The sequence below is a fragment of the Gopherus evgoodei genome, unplaced genomic scaffold (genome assembly GCF_007399415.2).
Source record: "Gopherus evgoodei ecotype Sinaloan lineage unplaced genomic scaffold, rGopEvg1_v1.p scaffold_46_arrow_ctg1, whole genome shotgun sequence".
Classification (NCBI taxonomy): Eukaryota; Metazoa; Chordata; order Testudines; family Testudinidae; genus Gopherus; species Gopherus evgoodei.
The window spans coordinates 722,755-748,907 of NW_022060067.1; the positions used below are offsets into that span (position 1 = coordinate 722,755).

General features: G+C 50.4%; 1 protein-coding gene and 3 non-coding genes across 4 annotated transcripts in view; 1 reads left to right on the top strand and 3 right to left on the bottom strand.

The window, feature by feature from the left end:
- Nucleotides 1–26,153, bottom strand: part of LOC115642835 (zinc finger protein 850-like) — a 453,819-nt gene that overhangs the window by 85,275 nt on the left and 342,391 nt on the right. The window contains exon 5 of the mRNA XM_030546530.1: nt 11,228–11,231. Within this exon, the coding sequence (XP_030402390.1) occupies nt 11,228–11,231 (4 nt within the window). The remainder of the gene's footprint in view (nt 1–11,227; nt 11,232–26,153) is intronic.
- TRNAT-UGU lies at nt 13,325–13,396 on the bottom strand. Its single transcript has one exon. It is a non-coding gene; the product is annotated as a tRNA-Thr (tRNA).
- TRNAS-AGA lies at nt 20,035–20,116 on the bottom strand. Its single transcript has one exon. It is a non-coding gene; the product is annotated as a tRNA-Ser (tRNA).
- Nucleotides 21,651–21,722, top strand: TRNAC-ACA. The gene has a single exon. It is a non-coding gene; the product is annotated as a tRNA-Cys (tRNA).

Consider the following 26,153-nt stretch of genomic DNA (forward strand, 5'->3'; position numbering starts at 1 on the left):
TCTCATTGAAAGGTGACAGGGCCAGAAAGAGTTAATTAACTCACCTCACCGACTGACCTGACCCGTGGGTGAACCTTAAGGACTGGTTAGCAAGATAACTAAATGAACAGAGCTTTGAAATGCAAGTCTGCAGTGTTAGAGGTAGAAGGGAAGATGTTTGCTCAGGTCTTGTGATGTAAGCAAACAAGTCTTGTCTATTGCTATAGTTTTAATTCAAAGAGCAAAAAAGGAATATTAACATTTATGATGATACTTGAGTGAAATAGTATTATTGTCTATGTGTCTCTTTGAAGGTTGTGGTAACCTGTATTTGAACTGTTTGATGGATAAATTACCCTGTACTAATTGCCAGGATGTTTGGAAGGAGAGTCAAGCCTATTGTTTTCTCAGGCCGAAAGGCTTCTGGAAATGTATAAGAACCTGGGACACTATCCTTCTTCACCTCAGATCTGCTTTGGGTTTCAAGAAGGGGAAACCTTAAGCCACAAGGATTGAGATCCCCAGTCATTGACTAGAGCCACCCTGAATATGAAAATTGGACTATAACCTAAGGACTTTTGGCAACTAAAAGCCCATCTCTGCTATGAATCTGAACCTCAAGAATTGAATTCAAGTCTATATGACTACTAATCTTTTAACTAACACTCTCTCTCTTTTCTTTTCTAATACATTTTAGCTTACTTAATAAGAATTGACTATAGCATGTATTTTGGGTAAGATCTAAGTTATAATTGAACCTGGGTATGTGGTTGATCCTTTGGGATCAGAAGAACCTTTTCTTTTATTGCTTGAAGTAAGATTTTCAGAAATCATCATCATATCTGACAGGTGTGTCTGGACGGAGGCCTGAGGCTGGGTACTTTAAGGTAACTGCGTGGTTTAAACTTCTAAGTAACCAGTGAGGTACTACAGAAGCTGTTTTGTGCTGGCTTGGTAAATCTAAATATTGAAATAACCACCAGCATTTGGGATTTGTCTGCCCTGTTTTGTTTGCAGTTCACCCTGATCAAGTGACCTCAGCTGGCTCCCACGGGCAGCACTGTCACACCTACATCCAGGCTGTAGAGGTCCAAGGGATCTTAGGGCCTTGGGGTGCACAGATACCTATGTCCAGGCTGTAGGGGTCCCTGGGGGGCTTAGAGAGTTTTGAGGGGGACACAGATACCAATCTCCAGGCTCTAGGGATCCCAGGGGGGCTTAGGGGATTTGTGGGGTGCACATATTCCTACATCCAGGCTGTAGTGGTACCAGGGGGGCTTACGGGGTTAGTGGGGAGCATAGATACCTACGTCCAGGCTGGAGGCATCTTGGGAGTCTTAGGGGATTTTGGGGGGCCCAAGATACCTATGTCCAGGCTGTAGGGGTACCAGAGGGTCTTAGGGGTTCGGGTGGGCACAGATACATATGTCCAGGCTGTATCAGTCCCAGGAGGGGTTAGAGGTTTCGTGAGGGGCACAGATACCTACGTCCAGATTGTAGATGTACCGGGGGGGGGTTGTGGGGTTGTGGGGGTACAAATACCTATGTCCAGGCTGTAGGGGTTGCTGGGGGGCTAGGGGGTTTCTGAGGGGCACATATACCTACATGCACACTGGAGTGTCCAGGGGGGCTTATGGAGACTCTATGGGGCACAGATACCAATGTCCTGGCTGTATAGGTCCCTGGGGGGCTTAGGGGGTTTGTGGGGGGCACAGATACCTAAGTTCAGGCTGGAGGGGTCTCCAAGGGGTTTAGGTGTTTGGTGGGGGGCACAGATACCTATGTCCAGGATGCAGGGGTCCCGGAGGAGCTTAGGGTCTGTCACAGAGTGTGGGGGAGTCTGGTCCTGTACCCCTCTTCCTGGGACTCACAGTGACTCTCAGCTAGCCAGTAAAACAGAAGGTTTAATGGACAACAGGAGCAAAGGATACAGCAGAGCTTGGAGACACAAGAAGGACCCCGCAATCGAGTCCTTCTGGGGGTTCAGGAAACTTAGTTCCCAGTTTGGGATTCCCTGAATTCCAACCACCCAGACCAAAACCGAAACTGAACTAACCCAACTCCCTCCAGCCAGCCCCTTCCTGTGTCCAGCTTCCCAGGCAAAGGTGCTGACCCCCTCCCCGCTGCCTAGCTCAGATTACAGGCTTAGGTCCTGTCCCTCACCTAAAGTCACCCCCTTCTCTCCCATCCCCCACAAAGACAGTCCCTTCTCCATCACAGTAACGCCCAGAGCATTTCCCTCATGGAGCAACAGTGACACCGTGTGGCCATGAAGGGTAATACACAGAGCATTTCCTGCTTGGAACAACAGTGACACCGTGTGGCCACGCAGGGTAATGCACAGAGCATCACACCTATGTAGAGGCTGTAGAGATCCCTGGGGGGTTAGGGGTCATGGGAGGTACAGATAGCTACGTCCAGGCTGGAGGCATTCTGGGTGGCTTAAGGGGGTTTGTAGCATCACAGATACCTACTTCCAGACTGTAGGAGTCCCAGGGGGGCTGTGGGGGTACAGATACTTATATCAAGGCTGGAGGGGTCCTGTGGGATATAGGGGGTTTGTGATGGGCACAGATACCTAAGTCCAGGCTGTCGGTGTCCTGGGGAGATTAGGCGGTTCACTGGGGGCTCAGATACATCCAGGCTGGATGTGTCCCGAGGAGCTTAGGGGGTTCTTGGGCTGCTCAAACACCTGTGTCCAGGCTCTTGGTGGTTCGTGGGAGTCACAGATAGGTACGTCCAAACTGAAGAGGTCACTGGGGCGTTTAGGGGCGTTGTGGGAGCACAGATACCTATGTCCAGGCTAAAGGGGTAATGGGGTACTTAGGGGATCAGGGCAGACACAGATACCTAGTCCAGGGTCTAGGGATCCCGAGAGGATTGGGGATTGAGGGGGGAAGAGATACCTAAATCCTAGCTGCAGGTGTTCTGGGTGGTTTAGGAGGTTCTTTGGAGTCACAGATACCTACGTCCAGGCTGTATGAATTCCTGGGGCGTTAGGGGGTTTCTGGGGGTCACAGATACCTACATGCAGACTGGAGGTGTCCTGGAGGGCTTAGGAGATTTATTGGGGGCACAGATACCAACGTCCTGGCTCTAAAGGTCCCTGAGGAACTTTCCAGGTTTGTGGGGGGCACAGGTACCTATTTCCAGGCTGTAGGGGGTCCCATGGCGATTAGGTGGTTTATGGGGGGCACAGATACCAACGTCCTTGCTGTAGTTGTTCCTGGGGCGCATAGATTGGCTGTGGTCTCACCTAACCCTACATCCAGGCTGTTGGGGTCCCGGGGGGGATTAGGGGGTTTGTGGGGAGCTCAGATACCTAAGTCCAGGTTGGAGATATCCTGGGAGGGATTAGGGAGTTTCTGGGGTGAACAAATACCTATCTCCAGGCTGTAGGGGTCCCTGTGGGCCTTAAGGGTTTGTGGGGGACAGAGATAACTATCTCCCATCTTTAGGGGTCGCTGGGGAGGCTTAGATGGTTTGTGTGGGGGGGGGAATACCTGCATCCAGGCTGGAGATGTCCCTGGGGGGCTTATAGGGTTTGTGGGTGGCACAGATACCTACATCCAGGCTAGAGGGGTGGCTGGGGGCGGTTGTGGGAGCACAGACACCTAACTTCAGGCTATAGGGGTCCCAGGGGTGCTTAGAGGTCGGAGCAGGCACAGATACCTACGTCCAGGCTGTAGAGGTCCCAATTGGATTGGGGGTTCTGGGTGGCAGATATACCTACGTCCAAACTGGAGGTCTCCCTGGGGGTTTAGTGCATTTGTGGAGGTCTCAGATACCTACGTCCAGGCTGTAGGGGTCCCGGGGGGCCTTAGGGGATCGTGGGGGGCACAGATACCTAACTTCAGGCTATAGGGCTCCCAGGGGTGCTTAGGAGGTGGGGAGCACAGATACCTATGTCCAGCCTGTAGGAGTCCCCTGGCGAGCTTAAGGGGTTGTGGGGGTAAAGATACCTACATCCTGGTTGAAGGAGTCCTCAGGGAGTTCGTGTGGGTCAGTGATACCTACGTCCAGGCTGTAGGGGTCCCGGGGGGGCTTAGGGGGTTTCTGGAGGTCACAGATACCTCCGTGCAGACTAGACAGGTCCCGGGGGGATTAGGAGGTTTATGGGGTGCACAGATGACAACTTCCAGGCTGTACAGGTCCCTGGGGGGTGTAGGAGTTTGTAGGGGGCACAGATATCTATGTCAAGGCTGGAGGGATCCTTGGAGGGCTTAGCGGTTCATGGGGGCACAGATACCTACATCCAGCTGAGCTTTTCCCTGGGTGCAGCCTGAGCGCAGCTGCCATCAGCTGTTTGCTGGGCAGGCTTCGCTCAGCTGCTCCCCCCTCCCTGCTCCTGCGGGGGCTGAGTGAGTCCCCTCCCCAAACAGTCTCAGGGGTCGGGGTGGGCGGGGGGTGTGGGTCCAGCAGCAGAAAAGCCCGCCCCGCTTCCCTGGGGCTGCCCCGCACCTCTCGGGCTGATGGCTCTGCCCTGGCCTCCGCGTGAATCGCTGCTCCCTGCCTGCCAGGTTCAGCTCCAGCTCCAGCAACATCGGGTGCCCCAGGGAGCCCAGCTAGGCTGGGGCTGGGGGCAGTGGGAGGCTGGGGGGAGAAGAAGCTCCAGATACCGACAGAGGCGGGGGGAGGAGAAGAGCCGAGCTGGAGTGGGGGAGGAGAAGCCCCGGGCCCCTGCAGGAGCTGCAGTGGGACGGGGAAGCGTCAAGCTGGGGCAGGGGAGGAGAAGCCAGGCTGGGTTGGGAGGTGGGGGGAGATGCTCAGACGCCAGCAGGAGCTTCACTAGGGGATGGTGAAGGGGGAGAGGAGCCACCCTGGGGCAGGGAGGAGAAGCCCTGGACCCTGGCAGAAGATGTGGGGCTGAAGTCCCTGGCTCCGGAGCCCCAGCCACCTTAGTGGCAAAAGGGTCAGGGCTTCAGCCTTGCAACCACTCTGTGTGGAGCTGGCCTGAGCCCCTCTCGGTCCCATCCCCCCTGTGGAGCTGGCTCTCACTATCTGGCTGTGGAGAAATTCAGCCCCAATCTCCTCATGTTGGGATCTCCATTTCCCCCACCATCACCCAGCCATGAATGGATTTAGCCCAGGAGGCAGGATCAGCATTGGCCTCATTTGGCAGGTGGGCTCTAGGGCACAAAGAGGTGCAGTGACTTTCCCAAGGCTAAGCAGGGAGTCTGTGGCAGAGCAGAGACTGAAACCCAGAACACCTGAGCCTGAGTCCTGTGTCTTAACCACTAGGCAACCTTCCCACCGAAGGAGAGGGAACCTCCTCTGCCACTTTGAGGGTGCAGGTGGGAGCAGCCACTAGACAGAGCTGCCAGGAGGTGGGGGGGTTGGATAGTTGGGGGGTGATTAGTGGGTCTGGGGGTCTCTGGAGGGGGCAGTCATGGGACAAGGAACAGGGGGGTTGGATGGGTTGAGGGCTCGGGGGGTGCCTGTCGGGGTGTGGAGTAGGGTTGGGGCAGGCAGGGAGCAGAGGGAGTTGGATGGGTCGGGAGTTCTGGGGGGTCCTGTCAGGGTGCAGGGAGCGGTTGGATAGGAGTGGGAGTTCCGGGGGTCTATCTGGGGGCAGGGGTGTGGATTAGGGTCAGGGGGACAGGTAAGGGATAGGGTCCTAGGGAGGCAGTTACAGTGGGGGGGGGGTCTCAGGAGGGAGACCAAACCCTCGGATAGGTTTTGCAGCAAGACAAGATAGCACAGTAGCCAATGGTTAACAGGTTACATAATGTCTCCACCCTTGGTCTCAAGTTAGTAAGTTAACATTTCATTAACTCTTTGATAAAATGGTATTAGTATAAAATATATATGTTGAATTCTGTTTTGGGGTACATAGGAATGGAGCAACTCCTTTGATTGTCCAACAGTTACAATCCTAGGGGTTAGAGCAAAGAAACAGTGAAAGTATATGGCAATAAAGATTGTTTTCTGTGTGTCTGAAGGCAGGCATTGGTCCTTGGGAAGGGAGGTGAAAGGATGCCATATCTTATACTGACGTGCCAACTTTTCATAAACTCAAGGTTGGATCTCTGGGAAGAACGTCTCCCTACAGAAGAGACTGACACAATCTGAACAGGGATTCTTTGTTCAATCTGCAGCTCTGAATAAGACACAATGATTTAGTTCTTAGCTCCAACACCTGGCAATTTGCTGACCAAGCCTATCTTAGCAAGCAAGGCTTTCTGTTAACCCAGCTTTCTTTTAACTGGTCACTATTTGCTAGGCTTCTCGTCCCTTGACCCTACTCTGGACTTTGGGTCTGGAAAAGAGCTGGCACAATCCATAGACCAGGTTGTTATACAAAATGCACATGAATTTTAACCCTTCACGTACAGGAATGGCGAAGTTCTTGGTTCAGGCTTGTAGCAGTGATGGAATAAACTGCAGGTTCAAATCAAGTCTCTAGAGTCCATCCACAGCTGAGATGGGTCATTCAGTCCTTTGTATAGAAATTCAGTTTGTAGTAATGTCCCTCCAGAGGTATGAAGCAGGACTGAAGACAAGATGGAGACGAGGCATCAGCCTTTTATAGTCTCTTGCCATGTAGTCTTTGCTTTCTTTGTCCCAAGGACACTCTATCCAGCACTTGGCATAGAAAAACCTTAGAGTTCTGTCCATAGGCAGGTCCCGGCATACCTTGCTGAGTCACAAGGCGTATCTGCCTTCTCTCAATGGGTTGATTGTAGAGCTGATGGTCCTTAATGGGCCATCAGGCAGGCCAGGCAGAACTGACACCAACTTGTCTGGCTGGGGTGTTCCCCGGAAGCAGAGCACAAGTTTGAAATAGGGACAGCATAGAGCCAATATTCATGACGTCAACTACAAAAATGATACACATCTAGAGATAGCATCATTATAATCAACCAATCAAAACCTCTCCATAGACCCCTTACACAACAACCTTTCTACAATTTTGGTTGCAAATATAGAACCGTGGCTGAAACAGGGATCCATACAGTTACAGATTATTTCAATAACGTCACAGGAGGTGACACGGCGTCAGTGAGATTGATACTGGAATACTGCCTCCAGTTTTGGTGTCCTCATTTGAAACAGATGTTGTGAAATTGGAGTTGAAGGAGCAAAGAGCCACCAAATGTTCTGAGGGCTGGAGAAAAATGCCTTCTAGTGAGCTATTGAAAGAGCTCAACCTTTTTAGCTTCTCAAAAGAAGATTGAAAGGTGATTTCATTGAAGTGTTGAAGTGCCTTAATGGAGAAAAAAGATTGGGTGTTAAAGGGCTCTTTAATCGAGTAGAGAAAGACATAACAAGACCCAATGATTGGAAGGTGAAAAGAGTCAAATTCATGTTACAACTAAGCCCCAAATAGTCAACAGTGAGGATGATTCACCACAGGAACAAGCTACCAAGGAAAGTGGTGGATTCAGCATCTCCTGATGTCATTTAATGAAAACTAGAAGCCTTTCTGGAATGTGTTTTCCCTAAAAGTAGCTGTTGTGTCATACAGGAGGCCTGTGATATGCAGGGGGTCAGATCAGATGTTCTAATGGTCTCTTCTGGCCAAAAAGTTGACTAATTTCTGAAAAACTGAGTGTAGCATTGGGAGCAGCGTCTGATGTCTAATGACTTCTTTGCTTCAGTCTTCACTGAGAAGTCTGAAGGAATGTCTAGTATAGTGAATGCTTACGGGAAGAGGGTAGGTTTAGAAGATAAAATGAAAAAAGAGCAAGTAAAAATCACTTAGAAAAGTTAGATGCCTGCAAGTCACCAGGGCCTGATGAAATGCATCCTAGAATACTCAAGGAGTTAATAGAAGAGGTATCTGAGCCTCTAGCTATTATCTCTGGGAAATCATGGGAGACGGGGGAGATTCCAGAAGACTGGAAGGGGGCAAATATAGTGCCCATCTATAAAAAGGGAAATAAAAACAACCCAGGAAACTACAGACCAGTTAGTTTTACTTCTGTGCCAGGGAAGATAATGGAGCAGGTAATCAAAGAAATTATCTGCAAACACTTGGAAGGTGGTAAGGTGATAGGGAATAGCCAGCATGGATTTGTAAAGAACAAATCATGTCAAACTAATCTGATAGCGTTCTTAGATAGGATAACGAGCCTTGTGGATAAGGGAGAAGCGGTGGATGTGATATACCTAGACTTTAGTAAGGCATTTGATACAGTCTCGCATGATATTCTTATAGATAAACTAGGAAAGTACAATTTAGATGGGGCTACTATAAGGTGGGTGCATAACTGGCTGGATAACTGTACTCAGAGAGTAGTTGTTAATGGCTCCCAATCCTGCTGGAAAGGTATAACAAGTGGGGTTCCGCAGGGGTCTGTTTTGGGACCGGTTCTGTTCAATATCTTCATCAACGATTTAGATGTTGGCATAGAAAGTACGCTTATTAAGTTTGCGGACGATACCAAACTGGGAGGGATTGCAACTGCTTTGGAGGACAGGGTCAAAATTCAAAATGATCTGGACAAATTGGAGAAATGGTCTGAGGTAAACAGGATGAAGTTCAATAAAGATAAATGCAAAGTGCTCCACTTAGGAAGGAACAATCAGTTTCACACATACAGAATGGGAAGAGACTGTCTAGGAAGGAGTATGGCAGAAAGAGATCTAGGGGTCATAGCAGACCACAAGCTTAATATGAGTCAACAGTGTGATACTGTTGCAAAAAAAGCAAACGTGATTCTGGGATGCATTAACAGGTGTGTTGTAAACAAGACACGAGAAGTCATTCTTCCGCTTTACTCTGCGCTGGTTAGGCCTCAACTGGAGTATTGTGTCCAGTTCTGGGCACCGCATTTCAAGAAAGCTGTGGAGAAATTGGAGAGGGTCCAGAGAAGAGCAACAAGAATGATTAAAGGTCTTGAGTACATGACCTATGAAGGAAGGCTGAAGGAATTGGGTTTGTTTTGTTTGGAAAAGAGAAGACTGAGAGGGGACCTGATAGCAGTTTTCAGGTATCTAAAAGGGTGTCATCAGGAGGAGGGAGAAAACTTGTTCACCTTAGCCTCCAATGATAGAACAAGAAGCAATGGGCTTTAACTGCAGCAAGGGAGATTTAGGTTGGACATTAGGAAAAAGTTCCTAACTGTCAGGGTAGTTAAACACTGGAATAGATTGCCAAGGGAAGTTGTGGAATCTCCATCTCTGGAGATATTTAAGAGTAGGTTAGATAAATGTCTATTAGGGATGGTCTAGGCAGTATTTGGTCCTGCCATGAGGGCAGGGGACTGGACTCGATGACCTCTCGAGGTCCCTTCCAGTCCTAGAGTCTATAAGTCTATGTTTTCCTGTCTATCCGGCTTGCTGCCTAGAACGAATGCTCCTTGAGTGGGGTGATCCACAGGGAGTAGCTCAAACCTCCAAAGGGCCTGGCCAGGAGCAGGATATTGGCACATCAAGGGATGGGTGTGCCAGTGACATCACAAAGGCCTTTTGCAGGACCTCAGACTATTGGTCCAAGGTGGTGGGGAGGTGGTGACCTCACAGAGAGATGCTGACATCAGCCAGACAGGATAGGGGCGAGGGACCAGGGAAACCTCAGAGACCCCTGTGGCTTTGCTTCAGCAAGTCTCCTTCTCCAGGTCTCTCTTTCAGGACTGAGAGAGTATTCGGGTTCATGGACGTGAGCACCAGGAGGAACCTCTTTCGAGTTTTCTCCTTCCCTTTTAGTGATTTTACTAGAAAACAGCCGTCCCTGTTTAGATGGTAAGAAACCTGTTCAGTCTGATCCATCTGGTGACAGTTGAATTCTAGGCATGGAAAACACGAGCTTAAGGAGGTAGAATTTTATTCCACACCTGGGATTTTGTCCCTTAGAATCACTGGGGACACTAGGGTTTGTTCTTTTTGTTTCACCTTTTCCTCCCTCCCTCCTTTCTCTTCGTCTCTTGCTTTTCTCCTTTCTCCTGTTCCCCTCCGAACAGCAGGAGGTGTGTGTGTGGGTGTGTGTGTGTGTGTTGCGGGGCAGTGCTCTGCAGCTCTCACTGTGGAAGGTCCACCCAAAAATGTGAGGCTGAAATAGTGCTTGGGCAGTAATCCCCACCAGTGACCTGGGCCATCCTTGGGCTCTCTGGTGAGAACCCTCAGCCTCCCGTCCTCCGTCTCTACCCTGATTGGCTGAGCAGGGGGTTATTGACAGGGAGGAGACTCAGCTCCTTGTTGTTCTTTTTTAAGACCAAGGAAATAAGTCAGAACCAGTTCTATGGTTGATGAGTTTTGCTGCTTCTCTGCATTAATGGTCTCTGAGCAGTTCATGATTCTCTCTAACATTGCAGTTCTCCTCAAATACTTGCTGAATAATTACTGTCACTGTTGTTGTTCTGGAGCTCAACTGAGAGCACTTTATTCAGGTCATTCAATGTCTGAAATACAAGATCCAATGGTTAGTTTGAAAATCAGGGCTCTGGGGGCCTATTCCCAACTCTGCCTCTGACTGGCTGTGTGACCTAAGACAAGTCAATTATCCTTTCTCAGCCTTAGCTTCTCCCTCTTTCAAGTAGGGATAATAAGGATCCGCTCCTACCTACCTCATGGTGCATGGAGGCAGGGCTGGCTCTAGGTCTTTTGCCGCCCCAAGCAAAACAAATTTTGGCTGCCCCCACCCCAGCCCTGGGCCCCACACACACATTCCCCTGCTGCCCAAGCCCTGGGATCCCCCCCCACCTGCACCCTCTGGCACTCCAACTCTGGGCCTTCTCCCAACCACATCGCCCTGCCATCCCAGCTCTGGGCTCTCCCCTCCACACACCCCGTGCTGCCCCAGATCTGGGCTCTCCACTCCCCGCCCACCAGTGCTCCCCCACCCACACACCCCCTGCCGTCCCAGCCCAGCCTTACTGGCTGTGTGACCTGAGACAAGTCAATTCTCTTTTTCAGCCTGAGATTCTCCATCTTTCAAGAAAGGATAATAATGATCTACTCCTACCTACCTCACGGTGGGTGGAGGATGGGGATCCATTGGAAAGTGTCACTAGGAGTAGGGCATAATATGAGGTGTCCTATCACGTTTACTCAGAGCAGTTTAACACATAATAGAATAGCTGAAAGAGTCTATTTTATTTGTTTTTTTATTTTGAAATTAGTAAAAGCAGCAACGACTTAGCTCAGACTGAAGCATCTGATCTAATGTTCGAGCTTTAAGTGTCTCCTCTTTGCGTGTGATGAGACAATTTAACACACTGTGACAAACAGGAGATGATTTTGTTTTGCAACAAAATACTTTTACAAAGAACTTTCATCCCACTTGTTATGATTTTGAGAAACAAACCGGTCTAATCTGAATGAAATTTCCCCACCATCTCGATTCCTGGGCTCTATCCCTACCTCTAGGGGAGAGGGGGACGGTTTGTCCCTTAGAACAGGAGTCAGGACCAGTGGCTTCTCTTTCTGGCTCTGCCACCACTTTTCTGTGTATGCCCTTGGGTAGGTCACTTCCCTTCTCTGGACCTCAGGCTTCTCCCCATCTGTCCACTGGGAAGAGGGACAGTTCTCAAACACTGGGCAGTCATGAGCCTGAGTGAAATAAGGGGCGTTAAAGCCCTGTGTGAAGGAGAAAGGGGAGTTTCACAGTGTTTAGCACCAAGGAATTCTAAAGTTTGCTAAAGTGTCTAGTCTGCGGAAACAAGAAATGGTCGGGGCCTAACTTTTTTAAAGCCCATTCAGGGATGTGAGTCCCTGTCTTTTAGGTACCTGGGGTTCTTTGCCAGCAGGAGAGAAGAGGTTCCCGGCTCAATTTTTGTGGCCTAAACAAACCAGGTGTTGTGCCCCAGTTCTCGTCTGAGATCCCTGAAAAAGAACATCTTCCCACCCAGGAACAAGACTGGACCTAACATGCTAGTTACATTTTAATAACACAAAAGCCTCATCAAACCCAGTGTCACAATCACTGGAATGATTTTGCCTTGATATTTTACCGGCCGCAGACACAAAGCGAGTCAAATTACAGTTTCTGTTCGGAGTCAGTGCACACACAAGAATCCGGAGGCTTTTCATTCCTTAGGTTCTGCTGCCATTTCATTTCTGCCCTCTTCCAAGATTGATCATTGTGCAAAGCAATGTTTGGCCTTGGGAGTGTCCCCTCTGGTCCTGCCTGCCGCCTATGGGCAATTTAAAAGGGCCCAGAAATCCCTGCCTCCAACACCACCAGCACAAGGGGGTAAGGCAGTTTCCTGCTCGCCCTCGCTCCGTGTGGCATGCCACCCCCGGAAGCAGCTGGCACACCACTGCAGCCCCTAGGGTGTGGGGGGGTCTCCCCAAGTGCCAACTCTGCCTACTGTGCCAATGGGACCTGTGGGGTGGAGTCTGCTGGCAGCGGTGAACAGAGACACTCCCAGCCCTCCTGCTTAGAGGCTGCCTCTAGAGAGGGGTGCGTGTTGCTTTTGGGAAATGCCAGAGGTAAATGCTGCACCCCTCACCCTCTCCTGCATCCCTCACACGCTGCTCTAACTCAAACCCCATATCTGTACCCAAACTCCCTCCAAGACCCTGCCCACCACACCCACTCCTGCACCCCAACCCTCTGACTGAGTCCAGACCCTGCACCCAAAGTCTTTCCCAGAGCCCAAACCCTCTCCCTCCCACACCCAAATTCCCTCCCAGAGCCTTATACAGGTGTGGGGTGGGGCAGGACTTGGTCTCATTCTGGGCACCACCAAAAATTATACAAACCTGCCACCTCTGTCCAGCCCAACCTTCTGCTGATGCACCTCAACCCACACCTGCGCAGGGTTTGAAGCTTTCATTGCTTAAATGCCAGGACACTGAGGGATTTCAGCTCCACTTTGCCCAGAGGGAGCCTTCACCCCACTCCCAACCAGGTTCTTGTCCATGGGATCACTGTAGGGGGGCTGGGTCCGTCTGGGTCTTTTCTCTCTCTAGGACAGGCCAGGGTGCAATAACTGGGGCAGCTGAGCACCCAGGATCTTCTGTGGGGCTGCCATTCCCCTTCCCCTTCCGTGGTCCCATCTGTTACTGACTCCAGCCTTTTTTCTATCCATCGTCAGCACCATCCCAAGCCAGCTGCACCCTCCTCAAAAAGGCAGTGTCCCCTGGCGGGTGTAAATCACTGACCTCTCTCCTCTCTGAGCACTGACAGCCCCTCTGTTTCCTTGCCTCTCGGGCTGTGCAGATGGGACCTTTCCCTCCAGTGCTAGAGGATTCGCCCTTCTCATCTACCATTGTCCCAAGCAGCACAGCGGGTGGGAATCTTAAACATACTGAGGTGACTTAGGAGCAGAAACTCCCCCAGGACCTTCCATGCAATTGTCACTTGCCCCTCACTGAGCAGGAATGAAACTCGGGCAGGGAGCCTGGTGGGCCACAACCCCTCTGGGCACGAGGAAATAAGTTGGGTGAAAAAAGAACCTGGAGTTGCTGGGGATTGAACCCAGGGCCTCATACATACAAAGCATGTGCTCTACCACTGAGCTACACCCCCACCTTGGCCAAGTCCCTGCTCTGAGGGCCAAACCTGCTGTCCTGGAGGTTGGTGGCTCATGGGGAACACTTTGCGGCAGGGCCAGATTCTATACAGCAGAGGAGGAGAGAGAGTGCATGCCCTGGACCCAGGGTGCAGCGATACAAGACTCAGCCCTCACACTGCATTGGCTGGGTGCAGGGGATAGAGTAACTTACAGGTCTTACCGGTACTGCGGGAGTCCTGAGGGGGCGTGGTCTAATCCAGAAGAGGCATGACCTCTCAAGAGTTAAAGGCCCTGGGGCTCCAGCTGTGGCTGGGAGACTCAGAGCCTTTAAATCAACCAGAGGCTCCTAGCTGAAGAGGGGACTGGGAGCCCCCCGGGGCTCATAGGGCAAATTAAAGGGCCTGGGGCTCCAGCCACCAGGAGAACCCCGAGCTTTTTCGGGCTGGGGCAGGGATTTAAAGGGCCCAGAGCTCCTGCCGCTGAGGGGGGCCCCGAGCCCTTTAAATCCCGGCCCCAGCCTGGTCACCAGAGCCGTGCCCGGGATTCAAAGGACTCTGGGCTGTCTGCTAGGGCTGGGAGCTCTGAGCCCTTTAAATCTCAGCTGCAGCTGGGATTTAAAGGGCTCTAGGCTGCCCGCAGCTGCGGGGAGCTCTGAGCCCTTTCAATCCCGGCCTCAGCCTGGCCGCCGGAGCCCTGGCCATGGACAGTCCAGAGCCCTTTCAATCCCCTCCATGGACGCTGGTGCAGTCCAACACAGCGTACTGGCTCTTGCCGGTACGCCATACCAGACTTGACCGGCTTACTTTCACCTCTGGGTGGGTGGGTGGTGCTGCAATCCAATGCTAGAAAGTAATGGTGGTGGGGGACTCTGTGAGCAGCTCAACACCTAACCCCGGTGGCAGACGCAGTGTGGGGGACTCCAGGTGTTTCTAGGATCCACGATTTCCACCTGCCTGTAAAATTCAGCTTTCCCCAGCACATTCACTGCAGTGCAATTGAGTCAGTGTTTCCATGGCTGCACAGCAAAGAATCGCTCCCAGTTTCCTCTCTATCTGCAGCAGGATTAGCCTGTGTCGGTGGTTAATGAGGTGGATCTTGTAGTTTGTTATTCATTCCCCACCTTGATAATTCAGACAGTCCCTTTCCTACTCAAATCCCCAGCACCTCAGTGACCCTGGTAGCAGGGGTTGGGTTTTCCCTGAGGGCCTGAGATTTTCAGGGGTCTTTTTCCCTCCAGCTGGAGTGAACTCAGCTTTCCCCATCCCAGACATTCCATGAAATAACAACAGCAGTATAAAGAAAGAGGGGAGAGAACAGCTCACGGCCAGGGCTGGATGTGCCCAGGGCCCCCTGCTTGGCCATTGTTTCCATGGAATTTGGCCCCTGCTTTGCACAAGGGACAGAGAAAGATCTTGCTGTTCCTGCGTCTGTGCAAAGAAAATTGTGCTTCTGTATGAAAGAGAGGTGGGAAATGGCCCCATGATGGGACAATATCCTTTGGATTTAGACCTAAGGACTCAGGTTGAGAACTGATTTAACTCCACTCAACTGGGATTTAACAAATTCCCTTCCACGGAGACACTGGGAACTTGTGACCTTGATCCAGACTCTGCAGATTTAGGCTGCTTTAACTCCTGGTAAAAACCTGAACTTGATTCCAAGAAGGGAGAGAGGAGAAGCCTGAAGTTGCCTTTGGTCCAAGGCTGGGATCTCCTGGATGGGTAGAAACGTCCTTCCCTGCTACCAGGGGACAGCAGCTACTGGAGACATAGCAGAGCTCAGAGGAAGGGGGATTGTTGAATGCACTTTATGTGCACAGGGACCCACTAACTCTAAATCCCCCACTCTAGCAGGAACTTAGAAAGTCAGACCTCGATCAATGGCAGGACTGGGCTTTGAAAAAGAGATTCGTTTTTCCTCCCTGTCATGAGAAAAAAAGTAAGAGCTGGCAGCTCTGGTGCAGAAAACCACTTTTTCCTCTGGCTGCGGACCTTCCAACCAGGCACAGGCGACTGGTGTCTCCTGAAGTGGGGGGGGGCACAATGTCAAGGTTCAGCCCCATCCTCTTACAATCAACAGCCCCCCCCCAGCTGTGAACAGTGCAGGGAGAGGAAGCAGCAAAGGCAGCCCCTCTCCACTCACCCCTGCAGCAGCTGCTGTGCAGGGAGGGGGCCTGGCAGCACCACATGATGCATCAGGCGATAGCTAACCCAGGTGGGGCACATGACCCCACACACGCCCTCTGCTAGTATTGCCTCTGAAATTAGGAACACTGGTGAGTTCAGGGCACAGCTGCACACCCAGAAGAAAGCCCAGCACAACACGCCCAGGGTGAAGGGAGTGCTAACGCCTGGTATCAAAGCAGAAACCTTTAGATCTTTAATCCAATGCACTCCCAGCTGAGCTACTTTGGCAAGGACCAGGCCCACCAGGAAGGCTTAATACACGAGCTGCAGCACACGCTGGGAAGATTTAAATCTGGATGTCACAAAGCAGGAGCTAAGCAGTGGACTTGGCCCGGAGGGGCAGGCTGGGGTTTCCTATATCCCATTCACTCAAGCCAGCACCTGCCCCCTCACAAGCTGTCACTGGCACCCCCCAGGTAGGCAAGAAAGGAGCAGAGGTTCTCACTGGAATAACCTCACCCACAGCTCACAGGCTCCTCCCAAGCCTAAAATAGAAAACCATCTTGCCAGAAAGCAGCTGACTAGGACTCATCATTCTCAACAGAACATCTCTCCAGTCAGCAATGGCAAATGCAAGATGGACATCGCTTGCTATTTTAGCACTTGGAAATGTCATCAACTAGTCTCTGGATCTCTCGAATGCTGTGCTTCAGCTCATGGGGGAAAGGCGAGAGAAGCAACCTTTCAGCTAAAGGCCTGGGGTTAACATCCTAACGCTGTCTCCTACTGTAACACTATTTAATACTGGCCAGCCCTGTGCTGGTGGCAGTTCCATTTCTAGGTGTTAGTACATTTCAGTTACTGTCAAAATTAAAAAGTTTCTATATGCTTAGAGGAAATGAATTTGTTTTATTTGCTTATATGTGGCACGACAGGTTTGTAGAATCTAGCCTGCAAATTTATCATCTTATATGACAGAGAAAATCATGCATCGAAATCATGACATGAGCTACAAATGCCATGAAAAATAAGATATTCAAAATTTTAACATGGGGGGGGCACCGAAGACACTTCTTGCCTGGGGTGCGACTTGATCTAGGGGAGGCCCTGTCAGGGAGAACAGGAGTTAGTGTCTGTCATAAACAGATAGCTAAGGGTTAATGTCTCTTTCACCTGAAACACCTGACCAGAGAACCAATCAGGAAACCGGATTTTTTCAACTTTGGGTGGAGGGAATTGTGTGTCTGAGTCTTTTGTTTCTGTCTGCCTGCTGTCTCTGAGCTTTGGAGAAGTAGTTCTATTTTCTAATCTTCTGTTTCTAAGTGTAAGGACAAAGAGATCAGATAGTAAGTTATATGGTTTCTTTTCTTTGGTATTTGCATGAATATAAGTGCTGGAGTGCTTTGATTTGTCTTCTTTTTGAATAAGGCTGTTTATTCAATATTCTTTTAAGAAATTGCCCTGTATTGTGTTATCTGAATACAGAGAGACTATTTGTATTTTTTTCTTTCTTTTTATATAAAGCTTTTTTTAAAGACCTGTTGGAGTTTTTCTTTACTTCAGGGAAATTGAGTCTGTACTCACCAGGGAATTGGTGGGAGGAAGAAGTCAGGGGAGATGTGTGTGTGTTGAATTGGCTAGCCTGATTTTGCATTCCCTCTGGGGGAATAGGAAAGTACTTTTTGTTTCCAGGATTGGAAACGGAGAGGGCAAGTCCCTCGGTTTGGATTCACAGGGCTTGTGTCTGTGTATCTCTCCAGGAGCATCTGGAGGGGGGAAGGGAAAAAGGATTATTTCCCTTTGTTGTGAGACTCAAGGGATTTGGGTCTTGGGGTCCCCAGGGAAGGTTTTTCAGGGGGACCAGAGTGCCCCAAAACACTCTAATTTTTTGGGTGGTGGCAGCAAGTACCAGGTCCAAGCTGGTAACTGAGCTTGGAGGTTTTCATGCTAACCCCCATATTTCGGACGCTAAGGTCCAAATCTGGGAATAAGGTTATGTCAGTGTCACATGTCTTTTTTCAGGCTGTAATCTGTGGGCACCCTGCTCTGCGGGAGGGATCACAATAGCCCAGACTCAGGGCTGGAACAGGCCCCTGATTGAGGGGGTGACTGCATGGTTTACAGCGCTCTGATGTCTCAGACAATGTGTCTCTCCCAAAGCCTCAGATCTGCATCCCTAGAAGGATCCTGCGCTGCCTCCGCTCCTTTCACCTTCTACAGCAAGGAGCAGCAGCAAGGGTCAGGGATGAGCCATAGGCACTAGGTGGGGGGCAGAGGCTTCAGGAGCCCAGAGTGTTTGCCTGTCTGGGCATTTTGGCTGAGACCTCAGGGACACATTGTCAGGCAGAATCCCAGGCATCTGTATGACAGGAGCATAGGGACGTAAGAGCAGCCAGACTGGGTCAGACTGGGTCCATCTCGCCCAGTGTCCTGTCTTCCCATGGCAGCCAAAGCCAGGTGCCCCAGAGGGAATGAACAGGACAGGTAATCATCAAGTGATCTATCCCCTGTCACCCGCTCCCAGCAAACAGAGACTAGGGACACCTTCCCTGCCCATCCTGGCTCAGAGCATGTCCTCAATGAATCGATTTAGCTCTTTTTTGAGCCCTGTTATAGTCTTGACCTTCACAACATCCTCTGGCAAGGAGTTCCACACGTTGACTGTGCATTGTGTGAAAAAATACTTCCTTTTGTTTGTTTTAAACGTGCTGCCTATTAATTTCATTTGGTGACCCCCAAGTTCTTGTGTTATGAGAAGGAATAAGTAATACTTCCTTATTTACTTTCTCCACACCAGCCATGATTTTATAGACCTCAGTCATATTTCCCCTTAGTCATCTTTTCTCCAAGCTGAAAAGTCCCAGTCTGATTATTCTCTCCTCATATGACAGACACTCCATACCCCTTTCTGAACCTTTTCCAATTCCAATACATCTTTTCTGAGATGGGGTGACCACATCTGCAAGCAGCATTCAAGATGTGGGCGTACCATGGATTTATACAGTGGCAATAAGCTTTTCTCTCTTATTTTCTATCCCTTTCCTAATGACTCCCAACATTCTGTTCGCTTTTTGCCGACCGCTGCACATTGAGTGGATGTTTGCAGAGAACTATTCACAGTGACTCCAAGATCTCTCACTTGAGTTGCAACAGCTATTTTACATCCCATCGTTTTATATGTAGAGTTGGGATTATGTTTGCCAATGTGCATCACTTTGCATTTATCAGCATTGAATTTCATCTGCCATTTTGTTGCCCTTTCACCCAGTTTTGTGAAATCTCTTTTTAGCTCCTCACAGGCTGCTTCAGACTTAACTATCCTCTGTAGTTTTGAATCATCTGCAAATTTTGTCAGCTCTCTGTTTAGCAGATTGTTTATCAATATGTTGAATAGTCCCACTACAGACACCACTAGTTACCTGTTAGCATCCTGAAAACTGATCATTTAGTCCTACCCTTTGTTTCCTAGCTTTTAACCAGCTATTGGTCCATGTGAGGATCTTCCAGAGGTGAAAGTAAGCCGGTCCGGTCCAGTATGGGGTACTGGCAAGAGTGGGTACGCTGTGCCAGCCCGGCCCCGCTTCCCCAGGCTGGTGATTTAAAGGGTCCAGGGCTCCCTGCAGAGGCCAGAGCCCCAGGCCCTTTAAATCGCCACCTGAGCCCCCCTGCCAGAGCCCTGGGGAGCAAATCACTGCTGTGGAATGCTGCTCTCTCCCACGCTATGAACACAGAACAGGGGCAGCGGGAGCTTCCTTACAGTGGGGGGGAGGCACCGTTGTCTGAACTGTGGCACTCCCATGACACCCCTTCCCTAAGGACCCACACTCACACCACCCCTCCCCGCAAGGCCACACCCACAGAACGCCTCTTCCCTCCACCAAGACTCCACCCTTCCCCCCCTCCATCACTTGTCCTAACAGCCGGTAAAGAGTGGTGGGGCCATGACCCTCTAAACCCTCTGTTCCAGCACCCCTGACACAGAGCTAAGCAGGCCGCAGTGTGCATGTGTGACAGAGGGTGCTGTGCTGAGCTGAGCCAGTGAGGGAAACGGGGGCTGATGTTGGGGCTGTCCCCGTCCCCCTGCCTCAGGACTGGTTCCTTGTAGCAGCTGTCTGAACTTAGAGACAGCGTGCCGACACACTCTTCTCTAACACACACACACAAACACACTCTCTACCCCACCAGGCACATTGCAGTTGAAAAGCAGCTGGCAATCTAGTAGGATTCCCATGGAACAATGGGATAGAGAAACCTGCATCATGTGATGCTGTACCAGCCTGTGAGGCATTGCAAACCCTTCCCAAAGCACCTGCAGCCAGTTGCACAGCTACCCACAGTGCCCTGCTCTCTGTGGCCATCCAAGAGTCTAGCCTGGATGTGCTCTGGTGATACAAGGGGCATAGTGTGGACATGCAACAGCTGTTTAATTAGAACACTTTAAAGCCACATTACCCAATAGGGCAGACATAGCTTGAGAGTGAGACAAGACCCCAACTCTGTTGAAACTAAAGAGCCACAACTTCCTCTGTAGTTGGCAGGATTTGAACCTGTTTGGGGAGACCCCAATGGATTTCTAGTCTATCACCTTAACCACTCAGCCACAACTACTTGCTTGAGATGTGTCTCTCACTACACTCCAGTTCTGTTCTCACTGAGTGATCAATTCCAGATGTTCCCTCAGACCAGCTTCCACAACACACACACTGCTGTGCCATTGTGTAAGTGTGTCCATGGCTGAACTGCAAGAATTCCTGCTCATTTCCCTTCTGGCTGGAGCATGAGGAGAGTGTGTTTGTGATCAATGACGTTCCTGTAGATTGTTGTCCATTTCCTGCCTTGATCATTCAGACAGTTCCTTTACCATCATATCCCCAGCACATCAGGGATTGCAATAGCAGGGGGCAGGTTTTCTCTGGGGCACTGAGATTTGTCAGGGGGTTGGTGGCTCCTGTCTTTCCTCACCCTGGAGTAAACTCGGCTTTTTATTCCATCCTTGATGTTTCAAGCAATAACAAGATGACTGAGGAAAGAGGTGGACAGGGTGGGTCTCAGGGGAGGAGCAGAGAGGTGTGAGTGGTGGTCAGGGCAGGTCAAGGGAGAGGGTAGAGAGGTGTGAGCGCTGGGCAAGGTGGGTGTCAGGGGAGAGGCAGAGAGGTGCAAGTGATGGGCAGGGCTGGTTTTAGGGGAAGAGGCAGAGAGGTTTGGGCAGGGTGAGTCTCAGGGGAAGGGCAGAGAGGTGGGGGCAGCAGGCAGACCTTGGGGTAGGGGGTGGAGAGGCACAAGGAGGCCTTCAGGCAGGACAGGAGTGAGCGAAAGGTGGACCAGCAGGGCTCAGCCAAAGAGGAAGAGCAGGGGTGGGAAGTGGCCAAATGGGAGTGAGGGCAGAGCACAGGTGGGGCCTCAGAGGGAGGAGAATGAGCCAAGGGAATGGAGTGGGCAGGGCCACCCAGAGGATTCAGGGGGCCTGGGGCAAAACAATTTTGGGGGCCCCTTCCATAAAAAAATGTTGCAATACTCTAGAATACTATATTATCATGGGGGCCCTGCAGGGCCTGGGGCAAATTGCCCCACTTGCCCCCCCTCTGGGTGGCCCTGCCCTCAGCCTCTCCTCGTAAGTCCCCTGCCCCCTAATCATTTTTGTTGCCCTCCCCTAGTCTCTTTGCAATTTGTTTCTGTAGTGGAGGGGCGAAAACTGGACGCAATGCTCCAGATGTGGCCTCACCAGTCCCGAATAGAGGGGAATAATCACTTCCCTCGATCTGCTGGCAATGCTCCTACTAATCCAGCCCAGCATGACCAGTTACCCATATTGAATGCAGACCCACCAATATTTGATCAATTGGTTACTGTCCATTCAGGAGGTTCTTTCCTACCTATTCATAAAGAATGAAGATGCTCTAAGCAGAGGTTAGAGAGCTGTCCCGTCAGTGTAGTTAATCCATCTCCCCGAGAGGTGGTTGCTACGTCACTGGGGGAAGCTATGTGGGTGGGTGTGCAAGCTGTGGTGTCTACATGCATCTATTAGTTTAATCAAACCCCATTTTTAAAAGCACTGTGGTCTGGGAAGAGAACAGGAGACCTCTGAGGCAGGGTCTGTCCTTCAAAATCTTTAAGATCACTGACTTACCTCCACAGCAGTCATGGGAGTGCAGCTCAGTGGTAGAGTGTTTGACTACAGATCAAATGGTCCTTGGTTCAAACCCAGGTGCCCCCTTATAAACCTCTTCTTTCAACAAAAGTAATTGCATCTCTCTTATGTTGAGGAGTTCCACTGAGTAGGGATCCCTGAAATGAATGGAAACACTCAATCTTTTCCTGAGCAAATGCATAAAAACCTAGCAAACATGTGCCTCCACTGAAATCAGTTCCAATCCTCTAAAGGATTAAAGAATCTCTATTGAGGTTGCAGGAAAAAACATCCTGATGTGTAGAAAGAATAGTAAATATGGCAGGCGACCAGCTTGGCTTAACAGTGAAATCCTTGCTGATCTTAAACGCAAAAGAGAAGCTTACAAAAAGTGGAAGATTGGACAAATGACCAGAGAGGAGTATAAAAATATTGCTCAGGCATCCAGGAGTGAAATCAGGAAGGCCAAATCACACTTGGAGTTGCAGCTAGCAAGAGATGTTAAGAGTAAGAAGAAGGGTTTCTTCAGGTATGTTAGTAACATGAAGAAAGTCAAGGAAAGTGTGGGCCCCTTACTGAATGAGGGAGGTAACTTAGTGGACAGAGGATGTGGAAAAAGCTAATGTACTCAATGCTTTTTTTGCCTCTGTCTTCACAAACAAGGTCAGCTCCCAGACTGCTGCACTGGGCAGCACAGTGTGGGGAGAAGGTGACCAGCCCTCTGTGGAGAAAGAAGTGGTTTGGGACTATTTAGAAAAACTGGAGACCAGCACATGTCCATGGGGCTGGATGCGCTGCATCCGAGGGTGCTAAAGGAGTTGGCGGATGTGATTGCAGAGCCATTGGCCATTATCTTTGAAAACTCATGGCGAACGGGGGAGGTCCTGGATAACTGGAAAAAGGCTACTGTAGTGCCCATCTTTAAAAAGGGAAGAAGGAGGATCTGGGGAACTACAGGCCAGTCAGCCTCACCTCAGTCCCTGGAAAAATCATGGAGCAGGTCCTCAAGGAATCACTTCTGAAGCACTTAGAGGAGAGGAAAGTGATCAGGAACAGTCAGCATGGATTCATCAAGGGCAAGTCATGCCTGACTAACCTAATTGCCTTCTATGAGGAGATAACTGGCTCTGTGGATGAGGGGAAAGCAGTGGATGTGTTATTCCTTGACTTTAGCAAAGCTTTTGATATGGTCTCCCACAGTATTCTTGCCAGCAAGTTAAAGAAGTATGGGCTGGATGAATGGACTGTAAGGTGGATAGAAAGCTGGCTAGATAGTCTGGGTCAATGGGTAGTGATCAATGGATCCATGTCTAGTTGGCAGCCAGTTTCAAGAGGAGTGCGCCAAGGGTTGGTCCTGAGGCCGGTTTTGTTCAATATCTTCATTAATGATCTGGAGGATGGTGTGGATTGCACCTTCAGCAAGTTTGCAGAAGACACTAAACTGGGAGGAGTGCTAGATACGCTGGAAGGCAGGGATAGGATACAGAGGGACCTAGACAAATTAGAGGACTGGGCCAAAAGAAACCTGATGAGGTTCAACAAGGATGAGTGCAGAGTCCTGCACTTAGGACTGAAGGATCCCATTCACTGCTACAGACTAGGGACTGGATGGCTAGGCAGCAGTTCTGCAGAAAAGGACCTAGGGGTTACAGTGAATGAGAAGCTGGCCATGAGTCAACAGTGTGTCCTTGTTGCCAAGAAGGCTAACGACATTTTGGGCTGTATAAGTAGGGGCATTGCCAGCAGATCGAGGGATGTGATCATTCCCCTCTATTCGACATTGGTGAAGCCCCGTCTGGAGTAGTGTGTCCAGTTTTGGGCCCGAAACTACAAGAAGGATGTGGAAAAATTGGAAAGAGTCCAGCAGAGGGCAACAAAAATGATTAGGGGGCTGGAGCACATGACTTATGAGGAAAGGCTGAGGGAACTGGGCTTGTTTAGTCTGCAGAAGAGAAGACTGAGGGGGGATTTGATAGCTGCTTTCAAGTACCTGAAAGGGGGTTCCAAAGAGGATGGATCTAGACTGTTCTCTGTGGTACCTGATGACAGAACAAGGAGTAATGGTCTCAAGTTGCAGTGGGGGAGGTTTAGGTTGGATATTAGGAAAAAACTTTTTCACTAGGAGGGTGGTGAAGCACTGGAATGGGTTACCTAGGGAGGTGGTGGAATCTCCTTCCTTAGAGGTTTTTAAGGTCAGGCTTGACAAAGCCCTGGCTGGGATGATTTAGTTGGGGATTGGTCCTGCTTTGAGCAGTGGATTGGACTAGATACCTCCTGAGGTCCCTTCCAACCCTGATATTCTATGATTATATGATTAAATGTTCTGATGGTCTCTTCTGGCCATAAAGTTGACTAATTTCTGAAAAAACTGTGTGTAGCATTGGGAGCAGCATCTGATGTTTTCCTGTCTAGCCGACTTGCTTCCTAGAACGAACGCTCCTTGAGTGGGTGATCCACAGGGAGTAGCTCAAACCTCCAAAGTGCCTGGCCAGGGGCAGGACATTGACACAGCAAGGGAGGGGTGTGGCAGTGACATCACAAAGGCCTTTTGCAGGACCTCAGACTATTGGTCAAAGACTATTGGTGGGGAAGTGGTGACCTCACAGAGAGATGCTGACATCAGCCAGGCAGGACAGGGGCGAGGGGCCAGGGAAACCTCAGAGACCCCTGTGGCTTTGCTTCAGCAAGTCTCCTTCTCCAGGTCTCTCTTTGAGGACTGAGAGAGTATTCAGGTTCATGGACGTGAGCACCAGGAGGAACCTCTTTCGAGTTTTCTCCTTCTCTTGTAGTGATTTTACTAGAAAACAGCCATCCCTGTTTAGAAGGTAAGAGCCTCCTGGAGGTTTGAAACCTGTTCAGTCTGATCCATCTGGTGAGAGTTGAATTCTAGGCATGGAAAACACGAGCTTAAGGAGGCAGAATTTTATTCCACAGCTGGGATTTTGTCCCTTAGAATCACTGGGGACATAAGGGTTTGTCCTTTTTGTTTCACCTTTTCCTCCATCCCTCCCTTCTCTTCTTCTCTTGCTTCTTTTCTCCTTTTTCCTATTCCCCTCCCAACACCAGGAGGTGTGCTTGTGTGTGTGTGTGTTGCGGGGGAGTGCTGTGCAGCTCCCACTGTGGAAGGTTCAGCCAAAAATGTGGGGCTGAAATAGTGCTTGGGCAGTGATCCCCACCAGTGACCTGGGCCATCCTTCGGGCTCTCTGGTGAGAACTCTCAGCCTCCCGTCCTCAGTCTCTACCCTGATTGGCTGAGCAGGGGGTTATTGACAGGGAGGAGACTCAGGTCCTTGTTCTCTTTTAAGACCAAGGAAATAAGTCAGAACCAGTTCTATGTTTGATGAATTTTGCTGCCTCTCTGCATTAATTGTCTCTGAGCAGTTCATGATTCTCTCTAACATTGCAGTTCTCCTCAAATACTTGCTGAATAATTACTGTCACTGTTGTTGGTCTGGAGCTCATCTGAGAGCACTTTATTCAGGTCATTCAGTGTATGAAATTCAAGATCCGATGGTTAATTTGAAAATCAGGGCTCTTGGGTCCTATTCCCAACTCTGCCTCTAACTGGCTGTGTGACTAAGACAAGTCAATTCTCCTTTCTCAGCCTTAGCTTCTCCCTCTTTCAAGTAGGGATAATAATGATCTGCTCCTACCTAGCTCAACACACTCACTCTTCCCCAACACACACACTGTCTCTCCCCACACACAAACAGTCTCCACACTGCAGTTGAAAAGCAGCTGGCAATCTAGTAGGATGCCTCTGGAACAATGGGACAGAGAAACCTGCATCCCTAAAAGTACAGCCATAAAGACAACACACAGCAGCCTTCCCTAGCAGGGGCGGGGGGGTGAGAAGGAACATCATCCGAGCTCCACTGAGCTCGTAATGGAGGCTCGGGGGGGCTCAGCCTCCCCAAACCTTGCGTTGCCAAGGGGACAGTGGGGCCCATGACTAGGGTCCCTAGCCAAATTGGGTCCCCCTGGAAAATTCTCCCCCATGGTGGCCCCAGGGCTGGAGGAGCTCCCACTCCCTGCTATGGCCCAGGGGCTGCAGCAGGGGCACAGAGCTTCTCTGGTCTCGGGGCCGCAGCGGGGCAGGGGTAAAGGAGTGACAGGGTGGGGCCAGTGGGGGAAGGGATGGAACAGAGGTGACAGTGGATGGGGCCATGGGTGGAAGGTGTGGAAGGGGGCAGAGCCACAGACAGAACGGGGGAGTCATGGTTCCAGTGCTGGGGCTCCCGCACTTGTTCTCCTTTTCCCTGGGCTTTGGCATCACTCGCCCCTGCTTAGCGAGTAGTGTTAATAGGTCCCCATAATGTGGGGCATGACTTCTAGAGGGACACAGAGGAAGATTCATGGCAGCACCTCAGGGCCCGAGCCAGCCCCTATAAAAGGCAGGGAGGGAGCACCACTCAGTCCCAGGTCTTCCCCAATCCTCAGCCTGAGACTCTGGCTCCCAGCCCGGCGTCGACCCCTTCACTCCTGTCCATACCCCTCTCCCCAGCAAGCAACGGCCCC